The sequence below is a fragment of the Rattus rattus genome, chromosome 3 (genome assembly GCF_011064425.1).
Source record: "Rattus rattus isolate New Zealand chromosome 3, Rrattus_CSIRO_v1, whole genome shotgun sequence".
In the NCBI taxonomy this organism is placed as follows: Eukaryota; Metazoa; Chordata; class Mammalia; order Rodentia; family Muridae; genus Rattus; species Rattus rattus.
The window spans coordinates 48,245,197-48,265,606 of record NC_046156.1 but is presented as its reverse complement, the minus strand read 5'-3'; the positions used below and the strand labels follow the sequence as shown (position 1 = coordinate 48,265,606).

The following is a 20,410-nucleotide window of genomic DNA, read 5'->3' as shown; positions in this document are numbered from 1 at the left end:
CACTTTTCTTTGACTATTCCGCCGAGTCCAGTTTGTGCTCCCCATATACTCCTGGATGTCTGGATATCAGGACATCTACTAGGGCATGGTTGACTTATGACAGGTCCCTGACTCTCCCTCTCCAGAAGTCATTAATGGTCAATAGCACCCCAGTTAGGGGGGATGTGTTTGTGGTAAATAGTTTTCTAATTAGAAAAGAAATTTAAAAAATAATACACAGATTAATCAATTGCAAGTAATAAAAGTACATTATTTTTGCCAAAATTAATGTATTAAAATATTAAAATTAAATGAAAACTATATAGCACAGATGATTAAAACTCCCAGAAAGCAAAATGTCCCTACAAAGTAAAAATTTAATGGGAAGATATATATATATATAGATAGATAGATAGATATCTATATCTATCTATATATCTATATCTATCTATCTATCTATCTATCTATCTATCTATATATATATATATATATATATATATAGAGAGAGAGAGAAGGGAGAGAGAAAGAGAGAGGGAAACATGAAAACATAAATGGCCAGAGAACATAAGGAAAGATGTCCAATGTCCTAGGATGTAGAATAATAGAAACAAAAAAGTCAACTAGTGGCTTTTACTCGCAATGTTCACAAAAAGCTGCTTGATAAAATCCAGATAAGTGACCATCTTAGCTACTTTTCTATGGCTGTCATAAGTACCACTTCAGAAGCGGCTTGTTGAAGGGAGCATTTAATTGGGACTTATAGTTTCAGAGAGGTTAGTACCCAGCATAAGCGGGAGTATGGTAGCAAGCAGGCATGGTGCAGGAGCAGCAGCTCAGGGCTTATATCCTGCTTTATAGTTGGAAGCAGAAACACACACTGGGCACAACCTGAGTCTTTTGAAACCTCAAAGCCCACGCCCAATGACACACCTCCTCAAAAAGTCTATAAAACCTAATCCTTCCCAAACAGTTCCACAAACTGAGGAACAAGAATTCAAATATGTGAGGCTATCGGAACCATTCTTCCTCAAGCCACCACAGTGACATTGGAATACAAACTCTCTTATGTATCATTAAAGAGAATATGAATTACTGGGGCTTTTCAGAAAGCAAACTGCCAGGATTCATGAGAAGAGAGCAAATACTTAGGAAAGGCTGCCTTAAACATAGGGAAACACAGCAGCTCATGGGGTGTGGTGGTTTGAAGCAGAATGGTTCCCATAGCCTAGTATATTTGAATGTTTGGTTCTCAACTGGTGGGCTCACAGCAAAGATTAGGATGTGTGACCTTGTTGGAGAAGGTCTGTCCTTGTTGGTGGAGGATTTTCACTGGGAGAGGGGGCTGTGGAGGTGGGGAAGGCTTTGAGGTTTGAAGAGTCCAAGGTCTAATCACTGCTTGTTACTCTCCAGGGCCCCAGTCTCTCTGTCTGTCTGCTGCCATACTTCCTCCTATAATAATGAAGTAATCCTCTGATACTCTAAGCAAGCCCTCAACTAATTTTTTTTCTTAAATAAGAATTGAGCCAGAGACTCCCAGATGAGGGAGGCCCCCAGGGGTCAATGAACCTGACCGTAGCTGGAATGCATATCCGTGGGGATGTGGAACCTGAAAAGGCTACCTCCTGTAGTCAGGCAGGACTCCCCAGTGAAGGGATAAGGACACCAACCTATCCACACAAATGCCAACTCAATTTTTGTCCTGTCTAAAGGAAATGCTGGGACAAAGACGAGCAGAGACTAAGGGAATTGCCAACCAATTACTGGCCCAACTTGAGACCCATCCCATGAGAAAGTTCCAATCCCTGACACTGTTAATGATACTCTGTTGTGCCTGCAGACGGGAGCCCAGTGTAACTGTCCTTTGAGAGGCTCCACCCAGCAGCTGACTGAAACAGATGCAGAGACTCAAAGTCGAATATTGGACAGAACTTGGGGACTCTTATAGAAGAGTTGGGGGAAGGACTGAAGGTTATCCACCCTCTCAGAGGGGGGAGTTATGGGAGAGACTCTGTGAGAAAGAAACTGGGAGCAAGGGCAGTGATCCGGATGTGAATGAATGAATGAATGAATAAATAAATAAATAAATGGAGGGAAAAATAAGCATTGACTTGGCCATGGTGTGTATTGACAGCAACAATAACTTTAACTAAGAAATGAGGTATCAGTAGTATGTCTTTCCTAATTTCTGGAATGCAAAAGAGGATTGTGTTTTCTATATTTGAAGAGAGTCCATGTCAAAGTAAAGAAGTGAACTAACTTCGGTTGTTGCAATTTGGAAAAGAGAAATGGTGAGAAGGTGTCTTAGTTAGGGTTTTACCGCTGTGAACAGACACTATGACCAAGGCAATTCTTATAAGCAAACATTAATCGGGGCTGGCTTACAGGTTCAGAGGTTCAGTCCATTATTATCAAGGCAGGAGCATGGCACCATCCAGGAAGGCCTGGTGCAGGAGGAGCTGAGAGTTCTACATCTTCATCTGAATACTGGCTTCCAGGCAGGTAGGATGAGGGTCTTAAAGCCCACAACCACAGTGACACATCTAATCCAACAGGGCCACACCTTCTAATAGTGCCACTCCCTGGCCGAGCATAGACAAACCATCACTGGTGGTAAATCCATTTATTCTTAAAGAACATGGTAGCACAGGGTTTTATAAAATTCTGAAATAAAACGGAAATAAGCCATGTAGAGATAGCATATATGGTAACATTTTATACATAATTACATATACAGATTTATATTTGTATTATATAAAAAGTATACTACATACATTGTTTCTTTATATTAAGCTTGAAATACCTATTATATTCAAAAGCTAATGACAACTGATGTACTTCTAGCATAATGGAAATGTCAAGATAATATAAATTTGGAGTTGAGTGCGCTTCCATGGTGCACTAATACATTTACAGGAAACAGTTGGGCGTGGTGATGCACACCTTCAATTTCAACACTTGTTAGGGCAGAGGCAGGGTGATCTCTGTGAGTTCAATGCTAGCCTTGTCTACATATTCCCAGGCCAGCTAGAGCTACATAGTGAGACCATAGTGAGATCCAGCTGTAAGGCATTACCTCAATCAGTGATCAGGTGGTGGTGGAGTGGTGGGGCGGTGGGGGGTGGGATGGGCAGCCTATTGTGGGTGGTGCCATCCCTGGGCTGGCAGTCCTGGGTTCAATAAGAAGACATGCCGAGCAAGCCAGGGAAAGCAATCCAGTAAGCGGCACTCCTCCATGGCCTCTGAGCTACATAGTCTCAAAAACAAACAAACAAACAAACAAACAAACAAAACCAACAACAACAGAAATAGCGTTATAGAACTTGGTAAGATCGTCTAGAAGAAGACTGAGAGAACAGGGTAAGTTAAAGTGATGGCGGTAAGGATTGCAAACATTGTCTACAGATAGAAACTTAGTTGAATATGTGTATTATCAGTTGCCATATTGCTTTCAGGAAGAATAAGCGATATGTATATGTATTGTCTTGTTATAACACAAGATGAATTACGTGAATATATGTACATGTGTTATAAAATGTACATAAATATATCTTTATTAGAACATAAACACTGAATTGTACAGGATAGAGGATCATTTTCTATGCTAAATTTCTTTTATGTTTGTACTTTATTACTGCAGCTTAGAAAATCACATCGGATTTTGGGGACATGGTTCAGTGGGTAGATTGTACAGTGGATAATGTCATACAGGCATGAGAACCTGAGCTTGGAGGCCCAGAGTCCATGTAAAAGCTGGGAAGGTGTGACAACTGTCTGTGAGGGAGATGGCCAATCCATGGAGCAAGCTGGCTAGCTAGATGTACTGGCTGGTTTTGTGCTTCAACTTGACACAAGCTGGAGTTATCACGGAGAAAGGAGCCTCCACTGTGAAAATTCCTCCATGAGATCCAGCTGTAAGGCATTTTCTCAATTATTCATTAAGAGGGGAGGGCCCAGTCCATTGTGGGTGGTGCTGTCCCTGGGCTCATGGCCCTGGGTTCTACAAGAAAGCAAGCTGAGAAAGGTAGGGAAAGCAAGCCAGTAAGCAGCACTCCTCCATGGACTCTGCATCAGCTCCTGCCTCCAAGTTCCTGCCCTGTGTGAGTTCCTGTCTTGACTTCCTTTGGTGATGAACACCAATGTGGAAGTGTAAGCTGAATAAACCCTTTCCTCCCCAACTTGTTTCTTGGTCATGATGTTTGGTGCAAGAAAACAGACCCTGACTAAGACACTAGACTAGTCTGAATTGATAGCTTAGGGGCAGGAAGAGACTCTGCCTAAATAAAATAAAGTGGAGAGTGATTGAAGAAAATGCTTGACTTAAGTTTTGTCCTCCACAAACACATGCGTACAAATGCCAATATACATATGTGTATACATGCACACCACAGTGCATATATATTCAAAAATTAAATATATAATAAAATTTAACAAAGGAGTGACTTGGTATAATGAAAATTAACCAAAATTAAAAAATGTCCTATTAACAATTATGATCCATATTTTATCTCTAAATGATGTCACAAATTACTATTTACATGGATAGTAAAGTTAACATATACTTTTGGGGCTCCTCTTACTTTGTTTAGCAGCATTTGGGCATTTTATCTATGTAAGGACTTACACTTGGCAGCTATATCATGTGTTTTTGACCCCGTATTATGGAATATATTTGTGTATCATCTTACCTTATCAGAAGGCTCAGACTCTGTAAAATCACCTTGGCAGAAGATTCAAGGAAAGACAACTGACAATTTAATTCTATTACAAACAGCACATATCCTGGTGGTTTCTAATTCCATCTTGTATTCAAATCCCTTTGTTGTAATTGCTCTCATTCTCTCCTTGTTTTTCTCTAATTATTCTGACTGTAGAAAATTCTCAATTAATCATAGACTGTGTATTTAATCTTAGGATTTCCTAAATCCTCTCTTTAAAATTCTATCTTTTAGTGTGTATTCATAACCACTTAAATATTTCCTATTTTTGATTGGATGATAAATGATGGGAGAATTTAAAAGTTCCCATTAAAATAGGCATCTTGGTATTTTTATAAATTATTTTTGTGAAAGTCTGATGTCAATGGATATACAAAATCAATTTTTTAACCATTTATGGATCTGAATCATTTATCCATCAATATGTATAACTAAAGGTAAAAGAATCTATAACTTGTCCTTATAAAATTTTATAATTAGTATGTTAATATTATATAATTACAATGTGTGTAATTTATAATAAATCTGATTTTTTAAAATAAAACTTAATACTTACACTACTCTGTACCCCACAATACTACGTTGCACATAGAGTGTGAAAAATTTTATTGACAAGAGAAGATTGAGTAGTTCTTTTACACAGGGAGTCCTGAAATTGCCTAGAAAGTAAGCTAAGAGGGCACACAGTTCCTAGGCTAGCCTGGACTACATAGCGAAGGGAGATCTTATCTCAAAGTCAAAATAAATAAGTAAACAAACAAATGGCATATATCAACGTAAACAGTAATAAACCACGAGTCTAAGCATAGCTATTTTAGAAACAGATGTTTTCAGAAAAGCCCTAAGGTAATGGTGATTGAGAGTAAGGTGTGTAGAGGCAATACTAATCGTTAACTTCAAGTTCCTCTGGCCTTAAGACAGTTTTATGTCACTGGAGCAATGCTATTGTCATGACCTCATCGATCCAAGACACCAGGTATCTTTTGAGTTCAGCTATTTCCTGAACTCACCTATTTCCCTTGGGTTTCATCACTCAGCCCTTGTATTCCTCTTCCTTATTCACCTCAGAAAGCAATGACCTGTATGAATTCATATTCCAGTGTAGTTGTAACTAGCTTCCCACTCCACTTCCCTTCAAGAAACTTTGCCTTGACAAACTCCAGGAACACAGTATCATTTCAAGTTAATTTCTGAAGCTGAACAAAACCCAGACTATTTTGCTACAATGTATGCAACCTTCATTGGTCATTCGAAATGTATCCTCAGACAGGGTGGAAGTTGATCCAGGCCAGATCATTCCGGTCTTTAATATCTGATGCTAAGAGCTGACAACCACTGAACACAAAGCACCCTTGCTGAGTGCATCAAGCCTTAGAAGAGGGCATCTCATGCTAGACCCACAGATGCTTTGCACTGGGTCCCCTTGGCCAGTCTCATCCTAGAATTGCGTAGTAAATCTCCCCCATCTTTATGTATTTTGTTCTAATGTCTTCCTTAGTCCTTCTCATCAAGATGATTGCTTCTATTTATTTCAGTGTTGGTTGGGAAATTCTCCTTTGAATTATTTTTATTTGGATTTGTGGTTTTGTTAATATTCTCAGTGACCAACCTGAATAGGTTTTATTTACTATCTCCCCCACCGCTTTATTTCTCATCATACTGTTGTGGATCTCTTGGAGCTAGAGTCACAGATGGTTGTGAACCAAGATATGGATGCTGGAAATTGAATCTGGGTCCTTTGCAAGAGCTCTCAGTCACCGAGCCATACCTCTCGTCTGTGCTGTCTTTAAAACCTTTTAGTTGACTGATTTCACTCATCTTTCCCTAGATCTTTTATGAAATTAATTATAAAAGGTTCCAAAAGACCACAACTGTTACTGTTCATGTGCTAATACTGAAAGTCTTTTTAGTATTAAATTAAATCCTCTGATCTTTTCCCACAAATACATATAACTGGAGATGTAGTTTAATTATGCAATCTTTCCTATTTTTAAGCTATTTTGATGCATTCTGAAAAATGTTTAGAAATCTCTTCCTTACTGGTATATACAATTTACTGGGGTCTGGTTTAAGCTTAGAAAAAACCAGCTTAACATGTTTCACATACATCTTTAGAAATTTTGATCCCTTAAAATATTAACATCTGTAAAACTGGCTAAAAAGATGGGATCAAACCAGTTACCCATCCAGATGGCAAACCTCAGCCAGCCATATTTTATTGGAAACAAAAGTGTCATGCTTAGACTCTTCTGGCCCTTTATCTGAATGAAACCTTTCGTCTTCATAACTTTGCTTTCCTCCAGAAAGCTAGTTATCAAATTCAAGGACTTAACTGCACAGGTTATGTATTGAACCAGAGTCACACTCCAGCTCTCCAAAAATACTTTAATGCCCCAAAGAATAGACCAGGCTACAAATTCAAAAAATACATGTAATATTTATTAAAAGTGAGAGGATAAATCATAAACAAATTGAAGCATGAAAATCACACAGAAAGTTGGGGAAGATACAAGCAAATGTGCACATGCACACACTCGCACACACACATACACACACAGAAACACAGACGACCCATAAACTTGGCTTAGAGTCTTTGTTTTAGTAGCTGAGGATTACCTATTTAATATAGTTTGTCTATTATGGAACAGACTAGTATTTTGGGGAATCCTGTCTAATTCTAGAACATCAGATGGGAGTTTCTCAGGTGTTCACAATCTTCCTGCTGATAGGAATCAGACTTTTGATCCTCAGAGAGCCTTAAAGGGTGACAGCACCCTTTCCGTCCTCGCTCAGCAGAGCTAAGAGCTGGGAAGGATTTCCAGGCTTATGGATGCATGAGAACTACTGATGCTGCTTTACTGCTCCCACTGTACCCTGTTCTCTGAAGGGCAGATGTGCTCAGTTATTACAGTGCTTAGCTATTATGTAGCTGTTGATAATGAAATTAATGGAGAGACATATACAGAGATGAACATGTGGAGGAGTGGGGCCTGTTAGTAAATGCTCCTTAGCCATCTTTCCTCAGCACTAGGTAAACTGCGGCGATAAGAGCAGGGCTGGCAGTAAAGAAGACGCCAGGCAGCTGTTCGCAGCAGGTGCTTTTCACATTCACCTTCTTGAACTCCATTTTCTTGTCTCTTTTACATCCCTGCCCAAATGACAGGGAGTTCACTTGTCTTTGCTACTGTCATGGATTCAGTTTTCTGGAGACCCTAGAAAGTGTCCCATTTGACTATTGTTACAGAAATAAACATAAGGGCTGTTGAAATGAGTGCCCACTATGTCAAACTCAAGTTACACACTGCAGATGTTTCTTTTGGGCAGGTCTAAGAGCCTTTCTAGTACTAAACACTTTCCTGTCATCATCAAATAATAAAGCCCTTGTTAACTATTAAGGTGGCACATAGTTTCCTGTTTTTAAGTGAAGCATGTGGGATTAATATGAGAGTAAATTTTTGTTTACCTTTGAAAAGTCAAGAATTGTGGGTAAGGGTCGGCCAAAAACTGGGTCTATGCTGGGCACAGTGGTACAGAGCTATTAACTCCAGAACGTGGAAGGTGGAGGAAAGAGTTCAAAGTCATCCTCAGCTACATCCTGGGTTCCAATTTAGCCTTGCACAATGTATGATCACACTTCCAAACCAGGAAGAATTATGTATGTAACTTTCTGTCAGCATCTACGAAACCTTTTTCACTTAGTGTGTAAAACAAATAATCCATCTTTTCTGACACTACAACCACCCAGGTCCTAACTAACCTAAAATTATGGCCTTTACTTCCTTTAGTGTAGACATCTACTTAAGGGCAGAGTTCACATTAGCATGTAATCCCGAATACCTACCACAGTGACCTTTAGAATGTATTATGCTCATTGGTTTAATAAATTAGCGACAAAATTGAGAAATTTGGGAGGGCTAAATAAAGGTAAGGTGTGAGGGAGGTAGGTGAAACTTTACCATGATGCTCTCTCTAGGGTCTAATAATCCAGGCCTGTGGCCCTAAGGGTTTCAGTTACCAGTCCCAATCCACATAACACATCAGACAGTGCCTGGGTGTCCACACACCTCAGGCTTTCCTCTTTCCCAGGTGTCTTCATCCCAAAGGGTGTGGTGCTTCTCTGGATCATCTGGTACCCTGTGGCATACGTTGCTCTTCATGTATAGCCAAGGCGATGCTGTCAGTGCCTGTGGGGGTTAAAAAAAACAAAACACAAAACCACAAATGAGTATTTGTTCTGCAGCTCATTTTGTATGCATTAGACTGCTCTAGGTTTACCTTTCACACAAATTCAGCATCACGGTGCCGGAAGCTTACTTCTAGGTTACTTAATTACTTGTATCCCCAATTCTCTATGGAGTAGGTAGGTGCTATAGTTATCCCCAGTTTGCATGAGGGCTTTGAAGAAAAGTGGGGGGCGTGGGCTGGTTTGCCCGAGGACACAGAAGAGTGTTTTTTCTGGCTCCTGAGACACTATGCTTCCTGCCTTTAGCTTCTGCTCCCACATTTCCTGATTCATTTTTGAGAAAATGTTAACTAGAATTTTGAAACTTTTTGCTCAGTCAGGAAAATCTAGTCTCCACTCACACCCTCCCTCCCAAGTTTTAACTGGATTTTCCTTTATGTCTTTTTTTTGGGGGGGGATATATAGTACTTGTATTTATAGAATTATGCAGAAAAGTGGAATTCCACAGATGTTTAAATACTAAGGGAATTGTTATAGAAAGGTCAATCAGAATCACCAGCAATTACTACAGGTGAAAGGTTAATTAAAAACTTACAGGATCCCAAAGGAACTACTTTTCAAACCTTTAAACCAAGCATTTATAAAAGATGTTAGGTATTCTGACATCAAAATATGCTTGTTTTGTGAAACTAAGGGTTTTATATGTGTATGTCTCCTTCAAAATAGAGCCCCAGCAAATTAGTTTTAATACTTTAGCAATTTAATATACAATGAATATCTTTAAAAAGCCAAAACAGAACCAAGGTTACAAAAAGTGAAATTCAAGGGCAGTTAAGAACAGCAGTTTTTCACACCCATTAAGTCTTACAAAGCTAGAATTCAAAACCCTGCTAATCATAATTTGAGCTGTCCTCAAGCTGTGTTCTGCAGGAGCTGTAACACTTAGGAACTGAGACCATGAGAAAGGTAACAGCATTATCATAAACTCACAGAGGGGACACAAAGTCTAAAGACCTCGACTATAAAAAGTGAGAATGCCATTTTATTTGCCACAGAAAGGAGGAAAGCTCCGTCAGTGAAATAAATCTGACAATCTGACTCGTACTTCATTAAAACTAATTTCCCCAAATTCACCATGTTCACATTTGGCTGAACTAAAAAGAACCGAAGACAGGAACTTTACTAGATGTACGCAGGGTGCTCGTGTACCTTTCTATACCTGTGCTTAAATAAAGCAAGCACAGAGGTAAAGGCTTCACCCATGCGATAGGTTCAAGCAATCTTCCCTATCACACTGCTTTACAAGAATCACAAACATATTATAAAACATAGATTTTCTTGGCTCAGTCTTTAAAATAAAAATATTTAAACCCCATACTATTTCACTTTTAGATTATTTTTTTCTCCTGTCACTTTTAGAATTGCCTAGACAGGCTGTAAAATTAAGCCACTTTACTAAGGTTAAGTGTTCATCAAATTTAGCATGCCGTAAATTAAGAGTAAAGAGAATGGGGTTATTTATAAGTACTTCACCTGTGCTTCACCTCCTTACTAACAGGATGAATTTTATTTAGAATATAAGGAAGCACAGGTACCATATCCTACAGGCACCGGGGACTTGAGAGAATTTAGACTGAAAAAAATACAGCTCTAAAAATCATGCTGCAAGTTTCTGAAATGTAATCAAAACATTTTGCCTTTCTCCCAGTTTCATATTGATAAGGGATGAGTTGTTAGATTAGCGCGTGGACCAATTATAATCTCGCATTTACTGCCCCCACCCCTGCAGTTAAACAAAAGAAACAGTAATACAAGAGTTTCACACTACATGCTTTCCAGGTTTAAAAGCCCATTAATAAGCACACTGCATCAGTCCTTGGTCAGGAATGCTCACTTTTAAAATAAACATTGCCAGAAGAATGTCCTCAAATGAAGTCTGGTCACTCTCTTTCTCAGAAGTGGTGAGGTAAAAGAGACAGATACGTCCCCTACTTGCATAGGAGATTGATTTCCCTTTCTCTTCTGACCTTCCTAAGAAGGTAGATGGGAGAAAAGGCAACGCTCAGTCCTCCATGGCAAAGTCTTTGGTCTTTTCCTCATGGTCCCCCACTTTGTAGCGCAGAAGTACGCGCAGACGCCGGGGGTTGTCCCGGGAGGGCAGCAGGGTGATCTCTCCAGAAATGTCTGTATCTTGTTCCACCGGCACCGGCTCATTCAAGTAGAGGAGCGCCTGCTTCCAGTGCGTGGCCGGGTGGAAAGGTGAGGTGGACAGCACCAGAGGTTTCTCCGAGTCCCCTCCAGGAAAGGTTACCTGAAACCAGATGGCAAAACCATGTAGAGGCGCGGAGCCATAGCAGCTGCAGCGGAAGCGCCCGCCCACACCGGCCTCCAGCTCCTGCTCCAGGCCAGCGCGGGCCAGCTCGAGCTGGGCAAAGCGCTGTGGCCGGGCCAGCACGTCCTCTCCGGACAGACCCTGCACCACGATCTCCGAATGGCCCATGAGGCAGCGCGTGGCGAAGCTTTCCATGCAGCTCATATCCACGCCATAGTGCTGCTTCACTTGGCTCCAGAAACCCAAGCGCCATTCCAGCATCTGGTCGCTAATCGGGGCCACGAAGAGCTCAGCGGAAGCTGGCAGGAGGAGACCGCCCTCCTTCAGCCATTTGGTCCGCGCGTGGAGCACGGAGCTCAGCATGGACTCGTGCAGTAGTCCGTAGCCCATCCACTCGCTTACGATGGCGTCCACTTGCTCCGGCAGCTCCACCGTCTCCACCGGGCCCGGCAGGATGTGCACGCGGTCCTCCAACCCGTTGAGCCGCACCACCTCCTGGGCCTGTTGCCAGATGGCGCTGGCCTCCACAGCGTAAACGCGCCGGGCCCCGGCCTGGGCGCAGAAGATGCTAAGAATGCCGGTGCCTGCGCCCACGTCCAGCACCGTCTTGCCTCGCAGAGCGGCCCAGTTCCTCAGGATGCCTAGGCGGTAGGCGTCGGTGCGGACGCGGTCGGCGATCATCTCCTCGTGGACCGATACGTCGGAGTAGCACTCGTAGTACAGCTGGTCCCGCTCGCGCTTGGTCCTCCGGGGTCGTGGCGGGGCTGCCTCCTGCTCCCCGCCATTTTCCTCCTCAGCTCCCTCCCCTCCTGCGCCGCCGCCCCCCGACTCAAGCTTTCTTTTCTTGCTCAGCGACATCTTGGTCCCGGCAGCCGACCTCCAGCATGCGTTGCGCGGTACGGCGCGCAGGCTCAGAGTCCCGGGGCCTGCTGGGATTTGTAGTCCGTGCTCTGCATCCCACGTCCTGCTCTCTGAGGCTCACCCAGAGTCTCCTTGTCATTTTGTTCTGCTCCTCCTTTAACGCCTTGACATACTGTTTCTCTAAGACCACACTATTATCCCGAGATCCTTTCAGTTTTTGCTCTTTCTTTTTACCCCTCACTCTTTCTTTTGCACACATTCTTGAAGCAGGAACATTACTTAATAACTACAGGTCTATGCCCCTGTCACAAGATCCCAACCACCACTACTGAATCATGGAGGCACAATTTTTGTCCCTTCCCTGACACTTGAACATATCAAGCTCTCTGTTCTAACTGGAGTTAGGATACAAAGAATATGTAAATGAGGCAAAGTGAAAACCTAATAATAGAAAATCTTGGTTCTGAGTCCAAAGTGATCCCCAAGGTACCGAAAGACCCAGGCCAAGTACTGAAGAACTGCTGTGGCCATGAAATCTACTATCAGCCACCATTGTGTTTCTGGAGAATAGTTTACTTGGTCTTGAGTACTGTTCTGAAAATTCTGTAGTTCAAACTAAAGAACAATTAACATCAGTGGTGTGAAACTCTCAAACCCATTACCAGTGTATTTGGTAACCATTTTATATATACACACATTCATACACACAGAAATCTATGTATCTCTATTAAACATTTGCTTAGAGAAATGGTGGAACTCCTATCTTTTTTGACTACTTTCCCAATGCAATTCCCTTTTTTAAACATTGATATATTTCCTTGTAAAGGCAGAATTGATACCCAGAGGCACAGTTATTTTGTTACTTTTTCTGTCAGTCAAGAAGAAGCTTGACTGACAATGAATTAATTTCTTCTTTGGCCATAACATAAAAACAGTAATTTAAAGAATATGTACTGGTCTCTGGAATAGGAGAAATAGCTCAGAAATTGACATCACTGGCTGCTCTTCCAGAAGACCCAGGTTAGATTAACAGCCCCACATGAAGGCTCACAATTGCTTTAACTGAAGTCCCAGGAGACCCGTTGCCTTCTGGCCTCCAGGAGTATCAAGTATGTATGTGATGTACAAACACAGAGGCCAAAAATAAAATACAATTAATATATGAAAGGATGTTTAAAATAACTATTCTCCTAATAAGAATATTTTTTCAAGCTTAAAAACTGATTACGCAAAAGAAAATGGGCTTTTCTTTATTTGTGTGTTTGTGTGTGTATGTTTAACCACACTAAACTTCTGGGCAATAGAATTACTTTCCCCTTTCTCTCTATTAGTGTCGCTAATGAAATTGGTTTATTAATGTGGAATCCTCAGCTGTATTTCTAATCTCAAGACTCTCGGTCCTGGCTCATTAGAATCCTCCAAGGAGCTTTATTGAAATACCTATGCTAGGGTCCACCTCAATCCAGTTAAACGAGAATCACTCAGGGGAACTCAAGCATCTAGTTTTTAAAGCTCCTGGGGATCCTAATGTGAAACCAGGTGATTATGGCTAATTTTGATTTAATTAAACCTTACAACATTATTTTCAATAGTCGGGGCTCAGCAACCTAGAACTTAAAGTCTGTAAAGTAGGTATTCTTCCTTTTTGCCTGGGTTTCATATCTTATTTTAATGAAGCAATGTCTAGAATGGGACATGAGATTAGTTATAAATGTGAGATTTTGATAACACACATTGGGCTTTCCTTTATTCTATACTTCTCCCACTCTGTTCTCAAACTACCAATTTTCCTTTTGGGTCTGTTCAGTGCTTCATTTTTGAAATGTTAATTAATTAATTAAATTTGTTATTATGTACCTGTAGTACACACAAGTGCTGTAAGATGCTTTTAGAGATCAAAGGGCAACTAAGGAGGTTGGTGCTCTCCTTATCACGTGGTAATTAGCATTCAACTCCAGTCTTCAGGCTTGACTGTAAGTGTTTTTCCTACTGAGCCATCTCCCTGACCCAGAATGTGTTTATTGTTCACGCAATTTTTAATTTCCTTCTTTGCAGTTTCTTGTAAAAAAAAATTCTAAATAAATGTTTGTCGGCTCATCCATTTCTTACTAGTAAAGTCCAATTCTACAGAAGATGAAGTTGTCTTTCTAGCCAGGCAGCTCCAATGGAAGCTCACTGCAGCTAGCCACACCCCCAACTAATCCTTCTCCAAATAGTTGCCAATGTGGGTTTTACAAAAATCCATGTAAGGTCATATCACTTGAGGGGTTCCCCTTTCTCTGACTGGAAGACTCAAGTAACCTCAGATGACTTCCCTTCCTACCTCATCCCATCCCACCCCATCCCATCCCATCCTATCCCATCCCATCCCATCCCATCCCATCCCATCCCATCTCATCTCATTTCAGAAATCCTAACTCTTTAGTGGGATCAAGATATACTACCCTTTTTACACCAATGCTTCTCTTCTGGCATACATACTCACTTATGACTAGCCAAATTCTAGAAAAGAATTCCCTCATTTTCACCTCACATCAATGGTTTTGCTGCGATTGGCCTTCCTTGGTTATATGGTATCTGTTCACAGCAGTAAAACCCAAACTAATACAGAAGTTTTATTTATTTATTGCTGTGATAGGCCTGGCCATGCTTTTGTTTGGAAGAATGTGGATTTTGGGGACTTTGGATTGGGAAAGTAGTGGAATGCTTTAAATGGGGCTTAATGGGCTATCCTAGTAGGAATATGGAAGGCTGTGTTATTGAGAGTGATTTGAATTTTGCAGTCCTGGCCCAAGAGGTTCAGTGGAGAATTTCAGTCTGTGGCCTACAGACTAGTTTTGTGCTATTTTGATGAAGAATATGGCTACGTTTTGCCCTTGTTTGAAGAATCTGCCTGGGGCCAAGGTGACAAGACTCAGAAGTCTCAGAGACACCCATCATAAACTTAATTCTCTGGTTAAGTATCATGAAGAGCATTTTAAACAAGCATAGCAAGCTGAGAAAGAAAAAATATAAAATATATGGTTCAAATATTAAAGGGGCATCAGGTAGTGAAATAGATCTGAATCCTGCGTTCAAGGATATTAAATTGAATTAAGGGAGTAGTGACTTTGGGACAAGATATCACCAAGCTAAATTTAGGTCCAGGCATGGTAGTACAAGCCTTTAATCATAGGAGGCAAAGACAAGGCCGGCCTTGAACAGAGCAAGTTCTAGGTGAAGAAAAGCTTAAATCCAGGCTTGGTAGATCACACCCTTAATCCCAGTGTTTAGGAGACTGCATGAAGATCTCTGATTTCAAAGTCAGTCTACAGACAAGGTCCAAGTCAGCTAGGCTTAGGCAGTGAAGGAGTTGGAAAACAGAAAGCTGGTGATAATGTAATAGAACAAGGGGCCATGTTCCAGCTCCAGCAAGCAGCAGAAGTTGGCAATTTGGTCATGTGGCTCTGGCTTTAGAGTCCAGAATAGAAGGGACTACTGGGAAAATTGATGCAGGTTAGCTAGAAATTAATGGTGAGTAAAAGACCAGCATTACTGAGGTAAAATCTTCAGGGAACTTTTGTCTGAGAGCACAAAGAAGCTGTGTCCCAGAGATAGCTAAGGTTGTACGTTGTGCTGCAGCTGTACTTGGTAATGTGTATGAGTTACCCAGGTGATACTGGTTTTGAAGGAATGAAGGGATCATGAAAAGCAGCTGAGGCTTGGCACTATGAGGGGCCATGGAAGGCTATAGGTAAAGGTGAAGCCTCACCTTTTAGTTATGTCCCAGGACTGAAGGGGTCATGCAAAGGAGTTGAGGCTTGGCACCATGAAGAAAGGTGAGCCTATGCAAGGCTTTTGGTGAAGCCTAGTTGTAGCAGAAGACCCCAGTGTATTGGAGATCCCAGTAACGTGCGCTGATCACTAAGAACAGCAGCAGCAGTAGAGTGGAGTCAACCAAACCAAGGGTGCTACAGATTACAGATGTGGAGAAGTGACCCAATCTTTGGAGGATCCCAGAAGATCATGTGTGCATCCCAAACATTGGAACAAGAAGCTGTAAAGTTAAAGTTGATGTAGAGACCCCAACTTTTTTTTTTATTTTTATTAACTTGAGTATTTCTTATTTACATTTCGATTGTTATTCCCCTTCCCCGTTTCTGGGCCAACATTCCCCTAACACCTCCCCCTCCTCTTCTCTATGGGCTTCCCCTCCCCATCCTTCCCGCATTACAACCCTCCCCACAACAATCACATTCACTGGGGGTTCAGTCTTGGCAGGACCAAGGGCTTTCCCCTTCCACTGGTGATCTTACTAGGATATTCATTGCTATCTATGAGGTTGGAGCCCAGGGTCCCATGTATAGTCTTTAGAGTAGTGGCTTAGTCCCTGGAAGCTCTGGTTGGTTGGCATTGTTGTTCATATGGGGTCTCAAGCCCTTCAAGCTCTTCAGTCCTTTCTCTGATTCCTTCAACGGGGGTCCTGTTCTCAGTTCAGAGGTTTAATGATGGCATTCGCCTATGTATTTGCTGTATTCTGGCTGTGTCTTTCAGGAGAGATCTACATCCGGTTCCTGTCGGTCTGTACTTCTTTGCTTCATCCATCTTATCTAGTTTGGTGGCTGTATATGTATGGGCCACATGTGGGGCAGGCTCTGAATGGGTGTTCTTTCTGCCTCTGTTCTAAACTTTGCCTCCCTATGCCCTCCCAAGTGTATTCTTGTCCCCCCACCCCTTATTTTTTTATCTTTTTTTCGGAGCTGGGAACTGAACCCAGGGCCTTGTGCTTGCTAGGCAAGTGCATTACCACTGAGCTAAATCCCCAACTCTTGTTCCCCTTTTAAAGAAGGAGTGAAGCATCTGCATTTTGGTTATCCTTCTTGAGTTCCATGTGTTCTGTGAATTTAGGGTAATTCAAGCATTTGGGCTAATATCCACTTATCAATGAGTGCATACCATGTGTGTTTTTCTGTGATTGGGTTACCTCACTCAGGATGATATTTTCCAGTTCCATCCATTTGCCTATGAATTTCATAAAGTCATTGTTTTTTGATAGCTGAGTAATATTCCATTGTGTAGATGTCCACATTTTCTGTATCCATTCCTCTGTTGAAGGGCATCTGGGTTCTTACCAGCTTCTGACTATTATAAATAAGGCTGCTATGAACATAGTGGAGCATGTGTCTTTGTTATATGTTGGGGCATCTTTTGGGTATATGCCCAAGAGAGGTATAGCTGAGTCCTCAGGTAGTTCAATGTCCAATTTTCTAATGAACCTCCAGAGTGTTCCTCTTTGTCCACATCCTCGCCAGCATTTGCTGTCACCTGAGTTTTTGATCTTAGCCATTTTCACTAGTGTGAGGTAAAATCTCAGTGTTGTTTTGATTTGCATTTCTATTATGACTAAAGATGTTGAACATTTAACATTAAGTGTTTCTCAGCCATTCAGCATTCCTCAGCTGTGAATTCTTTGTTTAGTTCTGAATGCCATTTTTTAATAGGGTTATTTGTCTCCCTGTGGTCTAACTTCTTGAGTTCTTTGCATATTTTGTATATAAGCCCTCTATCGGTTGTAGGATTGGTAAAGATCTTTTCCCAATCTGTTGGTTGCCATTTTGTCCTAACAACAGTGTCCTTTGCCTTACAGAAGCTTTGCAGTTTTATGAGATCCCATTTGTCGATTCTTGATCTTAGAGCATAGGCCATTGGTGTTTTGTTCAGGAAATTTTCTCCAGTGCCCATGTGTTCGAGATGCTTCCCCACTTTTTCTTCTATTAGTTTGAGTGTATCTGGTTTGATGTGGAGGTCCTTGATCCACTTGGACTTAAGGTTTGTACAGGGTGATAAGCATGGATCGATCTGCATTCTTCTACATGTTGACCTCCAGTTGAACCAGCACCATTTGCTGAAAATGCTATCTTTTTTCCATTGGATGGTTTTGGCTCCTTTGTCAAAAATCAAATGACCATAGGTGTGTGGGTTCATTTCTGGGTCTTCAATTCTATTCCACTGGTCTATCTGTCTGTACCAATACCATGCAGTTTTTATCACTATTGCTCTGTAATACTGCTTGAGTTCAGGGATAGTGATTCCCCCAGAAGTCCTTTTATTGTTGAGATTAGTTTTAGCTATCCTGGGTTTTTTGTTATTCCAGATGAATTTGCAAATTGTTCTGTCTAACTCTCTGAAGAATTAGATTGGTATTTTGATGGGGATTGCATTGAATCTGTAGATCGCTTTTGGTAAAATGGCCATTTTTACTATGTTAATCCTGCCAATCCATGAACATGGGAGATCTTTCCATCTTCTGAGGTCTTCTTCAGTTTCTTTCTTCAGAGACTGAAGTTGAGACCCCAACTTGTTATAGATGCCAGAGCCTTGGCATCCCTGCTGGGGAAAGCTGCTAACAGGGAGTGGAACCATCCCAAAAGAAAGAAGTTTGTTACAGTCAACAAAGATGAAAAAGTAATTGGAGATGTGAAGACCCCTTTGACATTAGACATGAAGATGCACAGTTTGGAGTTTGCCCAATTGGTTTCTTGTCTTTCTTTGGGGATTATAGTTAAGTGATTAGATGAATTTCAAAAGAGATTTTGAACTTTGGACTTCTAACACTGTTGAGATTTTTATAGACTACAGGGACTTCTGAAGTTGGACTAAATGTTTTAGCATTATGCTATGTTTAGCTATGGCCCCCATAGACTCATGTTTAAACAAGCCTCTGGTATCAGGGAGCAGAATGTAGTGGTTTGAATATGTTTGGCAGAGGAAGTGACACTATTTGGAGGTTTAGCCTTAGAGTAGGTGTGTCACTGTGAGCGTGGGCTTTAAGACCCTCTTCCTAGCTGCCTGGAAGCTAGTCTTTTCCTATTTGCCTTGGGATTAAGATGTAGACCTCTCAATTCCTGCTGTACCAGGCCTACCTGGATGCTGCCATGCTCCTGCTTTGATGATACTGGACCGAACCTCTGAACCTTTAAGCCTGCCCCAATTAAATGTTGTTTTTATAAGATTTGCCTTGGTCATGGTGTCTGTTCACAGCAGTAAAACCCAAACTAATATACTGCTTATATTTTATCATATTACTGTAGATTAAAGCTGGATTTCAACAACAACCACAGAAAGCTCACATACTCATGGAAACTGAACAACTCACTACTCAGTGATCACTGAGTTAGACAAATTCAAGTATAGATTCAACATCTCAGAAGTGAGAACACTTTAGTTTTACCTTCTCTTGTAGGTAGAATGATGATAAGGTCTTCCACAGAAGAAAAGGCCTGTGACAATTCCCTTTGCTATAACTTGGCTTAGTATAGAGAGTGAATCCATTACTTATTCTACCACACGGAGTAGTTTGGAGTGGGAAAGGGATCCAGATCTTAGCTTCCTCAGCACTAAAGTTCAGCAGCAACTCTTATATTACCCACCTCCTTGAGATAGGAGGAGAGTTACAGCTGTGCTAGTGGAATATTCTGTTTCTTTTGTTGTGGAATAAACTTACAAACATCTAGTGATGAAACTCAATATTTTTCAAACAAATGGACCTTGAATCAATGAATTTGGGCTAGCAATTAAGAAGAGATAAAGTGGATTAGAAGATATTAAAACTATGAAATTGCAAAAGCTAGGTATTGTTTCATAAAACTTGTTTTAGCTGAGTGTACTGTATTTGTTTCTTGGTTTAGCCTAAAGTCAAAAACTTTAGCATTCACAGTTTACTGTTCTCCCTGACCTTTGAACTTTAATATGTCCACAGTCTTCATTCTAGGGTTGTGTGACGGGTAATCTTGGTTGTCAACTTGATGGTATCTGGAATTAAAATTCAAGCAGCTGAGTACACTGTGAGGGCTATTTCTATACTGGATCATCAAGAAGATCTATACTAAACCTCCTTTGAGGTTGGAAGACCCACCCTAATTCTGGGCCACACCTCCTGGTGGCAGGTCACATAAAAGGCATGGAAAATGGAAGGTTTGGTTTTTGCCTACTTGTACTCAGTTTGGATACCAAGTTCATTAATCCTGTTGCTGAACTAGGTATCTTGGGTGTCCATTAGGCATTAAATATTCTCAAATCAGGGAACATCCCAGAAAACAAAAAGAGAGAAACCTCACCTCTGCTGGAGGAGCTTGCATTTTATTGAGAGTATTCATATGATTTCTTGTTTGCAAATTAATATGCCACTTAAATGCCAGCTCTCTTTCCTGTACAGCTTTAATCTTGAATTTCCTGATGTGTTTTACCCCCACAAATACATATTTCTTATTTTCTCCCTGATGTAGGATCTACAGTCTAACAATGTATTTTAAAACCTACTATAAAGATTGGACAGATTTCCTCTATGATTTCAAGAATTCA

At 41.1% G+C, this 20,410-nt stretch overlaps 1 protein-coding gene across 2 annotated transcripts; it reads right to left on the bottom strand.

Moving 5' to 3' along the window:
- Window positions 1-7,111: 7,111 nt before the first annotated feature.
- Prmt6 (protein arginine methyltransferase 6) lies at window positions 7,112-12,168 on the bottom strand. 2 transcript variants are annotated; one of them, XR_004387333.1, is made up of 2 exons: window positions 10,772-12,166; window positions 7,112-8,878 (listed from the first exon to the last, which is right to left on the bottom strand). XR_004387333.1 is itself a non-coding variant. In XM_032897448.1 (2 exons), the coding sequence occupies exon 1, from the start codon at window positions 12,065-12,067 to the stop codon at window positions 10,940-10,942; it is 1,128 nt and encodes a 375-aa protein (XP_032753339.1). In that variant the 5' UTR covers window positions 12,068-12,168; the 3' UTR covers window positions 7,112-8,878; window positions 10,905-10,939. The 2 variants fall into 2 exon arrangements, 1 of the variants encoding a protein (XP_032753339.1); XM_032897448.1 differs by having other exon boundaries at window positions 10,905-12,168.
- Between the last annotated feature and the right edge of the window lie 8,242 nt (window positions 12,169-20,410).